The sequence below is a fragment of the Lactuca virosa genome, chromosome 6 (genome assembly GCF_052849685.1).
Source record: "Lactuca virosa cultivar CGN04683 chromosome 6, Lactuca_virosa_CGN04683_v6, whole genome shotgun sequence".
NCBI classification, from domain to species: Eukaryota; Viridiplantae; Streptophyta; class Magnoliopsida; order Asterales; family Asteraceae; genus Lactuca; species Lactuca virosa.
The window spans coordinates 137051379-137060188 of NC_136431.1; the positions used below are offsets into that span (position 1 = coordinate 137051379).

Here is an 8810-nt window from a genome sequence, read left to right on the forward strand (position 1 = left end):
AAAATTTTTGGATGTTATACTCTCTCCAGTGTACAAACATGACATGATACAAAAGGATAAAAAACAACTCTCTCGTTACTTAAAAAAATCTTACACATTCTTAGACAGCAAAGATAACTGATATGAAAACTAACCGCATGATGCCAAACGAAATAGTAGGAAAAGTGATGTCAACGATTTGAGGGTTTGCTTGAATCGATCGGAAATTTCAGGGGTGGACTCGGTGAAAAAGCCGGTTTGAAATCGCATCTTTTACTTCATGGTATTCCAATTTTGATTTGGGTTGGAATTCAAAGATTTAACATGTTGATATAAGATTTTCATTCCAAATGTTGAAGATAATTATAAAAAAGAGTAAGAATGATTAGCTTTGGCTAACACGTGTTGAGATTGTTGTGTGCCTTCTGTACCTTCCATGGCGCTTCGATTGCATAAAAGAAGTGTTCCATTTTGACGACCTAGCTTTGTAATCAAATAAAAGATGCGATTAAATATTAGTTTTAGAAATGATTTTGTTCCTCATTTATTCTTATCAGTTGACAGAAAATCGCTGAGTTAGTTCATGATTTATAGCCTTTAATTTTGAAACTTGATAAAAATGTGTTGATTGTATGCGATGACTTAAGAAGAAGGGAAAGTGAAAGTGGAAAGGGCATCGGGGGAAATCCGCTTTTGTATTTTGAGCGGGAAAAATCGATTGGGGACGGCTTAGAGAATGCCACGTGGCAAAAATCTACTTATTTATTAGATTAGGGGATATATATATATATATATATATATATATATATATATATATATATATATATATATATATATATATATATATATATATATATATATATATATATATAGTAACAGGGGTTTGATATGGCCCGCTAGTGGTGGTGGTGACTAAGTGATGGTGGTGGTGTTGTTCGAAATATGTTATCTTCTAAATATTTAAAATAAATTAGGTGGGGTGGAGTGTGTGAGATTTTTTTGGTATTTTTATTTAAAACAATAAATAAAGCAATTAAAAGAAAACAAAAATAATTAAAAAATAATATTTATTATAAATAAAAATAATAAATATAAAGTAATAATCCAATTAAAAGAATTATAACAATAAAAAAATTAAAAAAATAATTAAATAAAATTAATAATCCAATAAAGTAACACTTACTAATAGATAAATATGATATGTTAAAAATAATATTTTTTAATATATAATAATCCAATAAAAAAGAATTAATCCAATAAAAAAGAAATTCAAAAAAATTAATAATCTAGTGTAATATTTATTAATATATAAATATAATATATTAAAAATAATATTTATTAATATATAATAATCCAATAAAAAATAATACAATAAGAAAGAAGTTAAAAAAGAATTGATTAAAGAATTAATATACAATAATTAAATAAAATGAAAAAAAAAATTTCATATTGGTCCTTATAGTTTGGTAAAAAGATAAAACTGCAGAAATGGTCCCAGAGGGTAAATCCGTCATTTGTCAAAACTTAACAGTCAAGCTGTTAAATTTAACAAAGTAGGGACCAAAACCACAAAAAAACCATTAAATAAGGACCTTTTTTGCTAATAAACTTTTTTTTGGACTTTACCAAAAAAATTGACAAACCACAGGGACCATTTTTATAATTTTGTCAAATAAAATTTTGGTTTGCTTAAATAAGCAATTTAGTTTTTCTAAGAGAGGTGTGTGTGGGCAACGCCCACACGAGTTACTAGGCTAAAAAACAAAAAAAACGCTGTTACCAAATGTGATGGTGGTAACGGGAAGTAACGCGAAAGCCTTTAACATGTAAACGGGTGTAAACGGGAGGGAGGGACGGTGTTGATTGGCGTTATCACGTGCGAGGCACAATAACGGTTGCAGTAGTCTAAGAAAATAATAATAAAGGAAGTTGAGGAATATCTGCGGCAGGAAAGGGTATAACAGCCACGATGAGGAGGAAGAGAGGCGGTGTTGGAAAAAAGAACCAACCGGACGCCATAGATGAAGTTGATGAGCTGCTGAAATTGACGGAAGATGACCTTCTCCTCAATCTCACCGTCAATTCTCACATCAAATCCAAATCCCAATCCAACTCCAAGTTCGATCTCTTACCCGAATCCTCCCACACCAACGCAATAGACCCAGATCTCGATCGTCGACTTCAAGCTCTTAGAGCCAAACCCTCCAAATCCATCCCTAAAGAGGCAATCACTGCCGATCATGAAGATTTCGATAATCTGCTTGCACGATTCGCCGCTCTTAAAGCTCCTTCTAAAGCAACATCTACGTCTAATTCTACTCAGGGGAATGATGTGAAAGATGACATTTTGGGCATAGTTGATGACGAAGACGAAGAAGATGAAGTTTCGAAGATAATCAATTGGGCAATTGACGCAGCTCGACTCGACCCTTCTCCTTCCTCTGACATCGACGAGGATGATGACAGCGATGGCGATTCCGATGATGATGCTAAAAAGGAAACATCAAAAAAACTAGTTCCCCAAAAATAGAACATTTATAATTGTTATATTTACTACTCCAAGATAATAAAACTTGTTATGCTTGCAGAAATTGCTAAACATATCAAATGCTATGTTCATGTCACAGTACAGGTAGGTTTCTTTTCAAATACCTGTTGATATCTGTAATCTTTTGGACTTTCTGCTCTTCAATGGTGCTTATAGGATAGACATATGGTCGTTAGAAATAGGACACTGAAAGCATGAATTTGGAAACCATGACTTGAATTCTTGCAAATATCATATTCATGATAGAATATATCAATATAGCTTGAGAGACTGTTGATACTCGTGAGTCGTTTTTTTTGGTATTTTTAGCCCAATTTATTTCTTGGACATGACTGGAGGGTTGGGTGTGTGGGAGTTTTAAACCAGATTATAATTCAGATATGTATGTATTACGATTATAAGTACTAATTTTTTTTTTCACTTGTTGAAGTTACAAAAGATGCACGTCCATACCCTGGCTTAAACCCCTTGTAGATCTGGTCAATTGTATGTAGGTAGGGTGGTTACATTCTAAGTTCCTATTCTGAAGTTACAAGAGATGCACAAAGGTATGTTTTGGGTCATTTTACACCTCTCTTGGGTGTTCATAATCTTCAGTGTTAGTGAAATTGGGATAGGTTGTTATAACAAGTAGGATGAGATGTACATCTTCTGATGAGATGTACATATGGTGGACTGGAAGGCACTCTGTCGTTTTGTAATAACAACTAACATACTTGTATATTAATGAGAATTAACCATTCAACATGTCAGTTTAACTCTCTCTCTCAGCTCCATTTCTCTATACGTTGCAAGTCTGGCATTTTCCTGTTATTCTCTCTAAGACATACTCAGCACTCTAGTTCTCTAAGGTATAAAACAAGCGAGAAGGCATTTTGTTTGTAGATATATAAAGCGAACTGCGAAGCAAAATAGAATAGTTTCTTTGCAGCCGTTTGTTGGCAGAAGCACGGCATGAAATTTGGTCCAAGTTTTGGGAAGGATGTAGGTACAATTGTGGAGTGTACCACTACCACATCAAACTTACTCCAAATATGAGCATCACCAAAATGTCTTGGTCTGCTCTGGTTGGTTCGTTTAGTATGATTTTATTATAAACATTATTTATTAAGATTGTTAGTTTTAAAGGTTATAAATTACATAACACAATACAATGCATCGTGTCTGCTTTTCAAAATTCATAACTAGGTAACCTTTATGCCTTATAAAAATGAGGAAAAAAAATTATTGTTATAATTATATTCCACGGGAATGACCCCTATGGTTTTAGGTAATCTGTGCGTTTTGGTCCTATAAAGAATTTTTTATTCGGACCGTCCATGTTGTTTGTTTTTGTTTTGGGGTTGGTGTCTAGACATAAAATGACATTTATACCCTTTCTTATTTTATTGTTAATTATAATCTTATTAGAAAAATAAATTTAAATTAAAAAAACTATGTGGGCCCCACTCCAACCCCTTATTCTGCTGTGACATTCGGTCATAAGGATTCCTCCAACATCCCCCCTTTTCTCTCCCGATCTCCCATTTTAATATAAGATACAAAACCCTAACTACTTCAAACGTCATGGCAACCAACACCATAACCATGGCCGGTAGCCACCATCATAACCAAAACATCGTTGTCCTCCATAACCAGACAACCACCTCAGTCGATCCGCAGCCTCCCATCCACCACTGTTGCATTCTGTTCAACGCCGTCAATCTGCACCGTCCCCTCCACCACCATTGCACTCTGATCGTCAATGTCGATTTGCACTTTCTTATCAACCATGACATCGATTTTTGGAGATAAAAACTTCAATTTCATTATGTAGATCCACTCTACCTCAAAAATCTGTTTCATCTGGCATTGTTTTTTGTTTCAGCGGAGTCGTAGGACGTGAAGGAGTGGTGACTTTTCATCTTTAGAGATCGATTTGAGTTTGGTTTAGGGTTTTAATGACTTTGTTTTTGGATTTTGTTTTTCATTTTGATTTGTATTTGTAGTTGACAATTTTGCTTTTGATTTTGGTTTCTGGTATAAGTTTTGGTTTATGCAAATTTGGTTCCCAATATAAATATTCTGATGAGGATTTTACTTTTCATTTTATCTCACGTTTGTAAATTTTGAAATCCGGTATCTATTTTCCGACGATGGTTGTGATTATGTGGTAGAAGAGACTGATGGTGTGGTCGTCGGTGGTGTTGCAGGAGGAGATGTGAGGAGGCCAATGATGCCATGGGAGAGATGAAAGGGTTGGTGGTTGGTGGACCCACATTCATTAAAAAGTTTCTTTTATATATATTTATTAAAATTAATAATAAACAAACACTTAAAGTAAAAACATAAGGGTATATTGGTCATTTTAAGTTGGTCAGGGACCAACGACGCAACAAAATCAAACCTCATGGACGTTTCGAGTTAAAAATTCTTTATAGGGACCAAGTACGCAGATTACCTAAAACCATAGGGACCATTCGTGTAATTTACCCTATATTTTAAACTTATAAAATTATAGGGGAAAGACATTAATCTAAAGCCTGGGTTTGCATGGATCGAAAATGGTGTTGAAAGCCCATTTTGTTTCTAATAAAAGTCGTCTGTCTATGTTGGAATTTTTTAACCCTTGGTTTGGACCAGACAGATTTCTTCTGAAACGGACCAAACTTTTGTGCACCTTTAGTTAGGAGTTAGGTATTATGGCTAATAGCTCTTAATTATGGTTTTCACTTTTGAGGTTAAATGTAGATGTCTTACATATTGTTCAGATAGTATCCTACATAATACACCATGTTAGACAATTTCGTATACATCTTCATTAAATATCAAAATATCTTATTTGTCCGACAAAATTGCAAAAATGGTCCCTGTTGTATGCATTTTTTGGGGTTTTAGTCCAAACTCCGACTTTTTTGGATTAATGGTCCTTTTGAGCTAGTTTCGTTGCGGATTTGGTCCCTCGGTAAACTGAAATGACTATAATGCCCTTCTGATTTATTTTTTATGTTTTTTTTCTATTTAATTTAAATGAAAAGGAAAATAATTAATTAATTTGGGCCTCTCTCTCTCTCTCTCTCTCTCTCTCTCTCTCTTAACCCACGTATCTTCTTCTCCCCACCTCACCTATAACTCAAAGCCATTAAAAATCAGATTAGCAAAAAGGATGATAATACGAAAGTAACGAAATTGGTGGTGTGTTGGGGTTTATCAAAAGGAAAGAGAAATGTTTTGGTACTCGATTCGGTTTTTTTATTGATAGAGCTAAAGGGGGAGATGGAGAGTCTGTGTGATCTGCAAGTGACGAATGAAAGTACAAAGGGTTCTTGATGGGTGATTTCAGAAGGAGGCGGTGAGAGGGGATGTAAGTGCAAGATGAGGAACGGGGTTTGGACATCAGAGAGGGTCGTTGATTTGGACCTGGAAGACGAGAGGAGTGGGTAGAAGACGATAAAAAAACATCACTCCTCCATTACTGGTGATCTGCTCCGATTAATTCAGGGGTAAAAGGATAAATCGAGATGCACCTGTTATGTGTTCAAGAACTGATCATAACCTAAATCAAAAATCAAAGTTGCAGGTGGTTGAGGAAGATCATGATGGACCACGAAAAGAACCAAACCCACCAGAGCATTGTGAAACCGGAGCCGGAGCCTTTTGAACTTCTCAAAGTGTCCAAGAATATATAAATCCACACTTTTGTTATACCCTGAAGATAACTTTTACAAGTGAAAGTTCTTTTTGTTTTTTCTATCAATTTTCATAGTGCTTCGATAATTAGCCTCCCACCTTTCCCTACTGATCATCGTCTCTGTCGACATCCTCCCATAGCGTCTTCTTTTTACCAGTAACGTGATCTTAATTTCATGTATGAGCTGAGATGATCAGAAATAAACTAGCATGAGAGCTGTTTGAGAGGATGGATTAAGGAATAAAGGCATGTATTAGGTGACGATCCAAGCACGGATTTACAAGATATTCTCGAATTAAAATTAAGGCCAGCAACAATTACCTTTATTTTTAGATAACAACAATCTTAGTGTCCAATTTTCAGGGAATCTTTAGAAGTCCAGGTAACAAAGGAAAATTTTTCATTGGTTTGGGTTGTATATCAGAAATGGGATGCTTCTACAGTTCTACTAATAAATTACATGTTGAAGTGGAGTGTTGAATCTCGCACACAAGGTGTTTGACAAAAATCCTCAAAAAAGAGATCATCATTGTTTTTGACCAGCCTCTGATCTTGTTTGTTTACTGGCCATGGGGAGAGAGAGAGAGAGAGAGAGAGAGAGAGAGAGAGGTCCTTTATTATTTTTTTAATTGTTAAAATAAATAAATAAATATTAAAATGAAAGAAAAATGAAAAATTAATTTCCCCAAGGGTATTATAGCCATTTCAATTTTCGGAGAGACTATTTTCACATACAAACCACTCCAAAAGGACCATGAATCCAAAAAACTCGGGGTTTGTACTAAAACCCCAAAAATTTGCATACCACAAGGACTATTTTTGCAATTTTGTCTTATATTAACTTAGCTTTATATAATATTGGTATAATGGTCTCATAATAAAGTTATGAATTTAAAATGATTATAAAATATTGAAAAAAACAATTTGATCAAATATGATATATTGAAAATTTATGAATGGTATATATAATATTTTTAAGAACAAATTACTGAAATCGTGTCTATCATTTATAAAGATTTTGTGTTTGATCCCTATATATTTTTTTTTCAATCACACCGTCCTTGTGGTATGATTTTTTTTGGTCCTGATAAACTTAAAAAGACAAAAGTACCTTATTAATTATATTAATTGTTTTCTTTATTCAAAAGTTATTAAAAAACTATTTAATTATATATGGCCACACCCAACCTTTTCTACTTCACATCCAATTCCCTCTGTCAACCTTATTCATCTCTTTTACCACACTTGGAGCCATCAACCCCCACCAAACTCTCCGCCTCCATCCTTTTGGCGGAAACCTCCATTGAGAACTACTACCAATTGATGCAGTCATCTAAATTACACCATCGATGCATTCATCTCACATATTAACACCATAGTTGCAACTATATCACACCATCATTTTCATTTGGTGGTGCAGAAGACCGGCGAGGGCAGATCGTTGTCGGTAGATGGTGACGAATGCCTTGCATTAACCTCCTTTCAAAACCTAAATTAACCTCCCCATATTCTAGATCTGCGTTTTTTTTTTGAAATCGTAGTTTGCATCTGGGTCTTTTGAGCTCCTAGTGAGCTGGAGGACACATATCTTGGAGGCGGAGGAGATGGCATAGAAGGATGTGGGGAGGTTAATGTAAGTGGCGGAGGTGGCGGAGATGACAGTTCTGGTTGTAAATCCAGTGGTGACAATAGCGCTGGAAACACCACAACCTCTCATGAAACCACCACTCTCCCTCCGCCACCTATATATATGCACATGGACAAAAAAAGCCAATAACATCAACAGTTCAGGAGATTTCTTGAAACCCACAGAACCAAAAGATCGACAAATAAACTTTGTGTTTGATTTTTGGAATGATTTTCAGGAACATATTTTGATTTCAGGTTTTGTATACTTATTTTGATTGTGATTCTAGTTTGGTTTTGATTTTGTAAAGACTGTTGGGGGTAGTAGTTGATGGTATTTTGATGGCTGATGTGGTGGTTTGACGGAGAGGATGTTTGGGTTTGATTACAGATTTTGATTGTGATTATATAGGGTCTTTTTGATTTTGGTTCAATTTCTTTTTGATTTATGTGTGGCGACCGTAGATAAGCGGTGGAGGTTGATCGGGGTGTTGTCGGATGTCAACTATGGTTGTTAAACAGGGGTTGCCGAAGGTAGACAGTGGATCAGGTGGTTGCTGGCGGTCACTAGTGGCGGTTTCTGGTGGCTGGTCGTTTTCGGATGGTGGTAGTTGATGGCTGACATTGAGAGATGGTGGTGATGGGACTTATCTATATCAATACATTTTTAATTTAATAAATAATAACAAAATAAAAAAAATGAGAAAGAAAATATAAAGGGCATAATATACTTTGTTTATGTTTAAGAGGACAAACAACGTAACAAAATCATACAATAACAATGGTCCGAATGCAAACGAAATGTTAGGGACCAAAGGTGAATTTTTTGCAATAGGGACCATCTTAGTAATTCGATCTATTTTTAGATTATGTTGGACAAATAGACAAAATTGTAAAAATGATCCTGTGTATGATTTTTTTTAGGTTTTGCAATAGAGACTATTTTTACAGTTTTGTCAAACTTTTAAAATATCATATTTATCCAAA

General features: G+C 34.8%; 1 protein-coding gene across 1 annotated transcript; it reads left to right on the top strand.

Moving 5' to 3' along the window:
• The first annotated feature begins 1891 nt into the window (after positions 1–1891).
• Positions 1892–2570, top strand: LOC145118615 (uncharacterized). Its single transcript, XM_079054311.1, has one exon. The coding sequence runs from the start codon at positions 1949–1951 to the stop codon at positions 2507–2509; it is 561 nt and encodes a 186-aa protein (XP_078910437.1). The 5' UTR covers positions 1892–1948; the 3' UTR covers positions 2510–2570.
• The last annotated feature ends 6240 nt before the right edge of the window (positions 2571–8810 follow it).

Excerpts from the sequence above, each read along its gene's own strand:
- LOC145118615 (XM_079054311.1), top strand. The coding sequence starts at position 1,949 with ATGAGGAGGAAGAGAGGCGGTGTTGGAAAAAAGAACCAACCGGACGCC.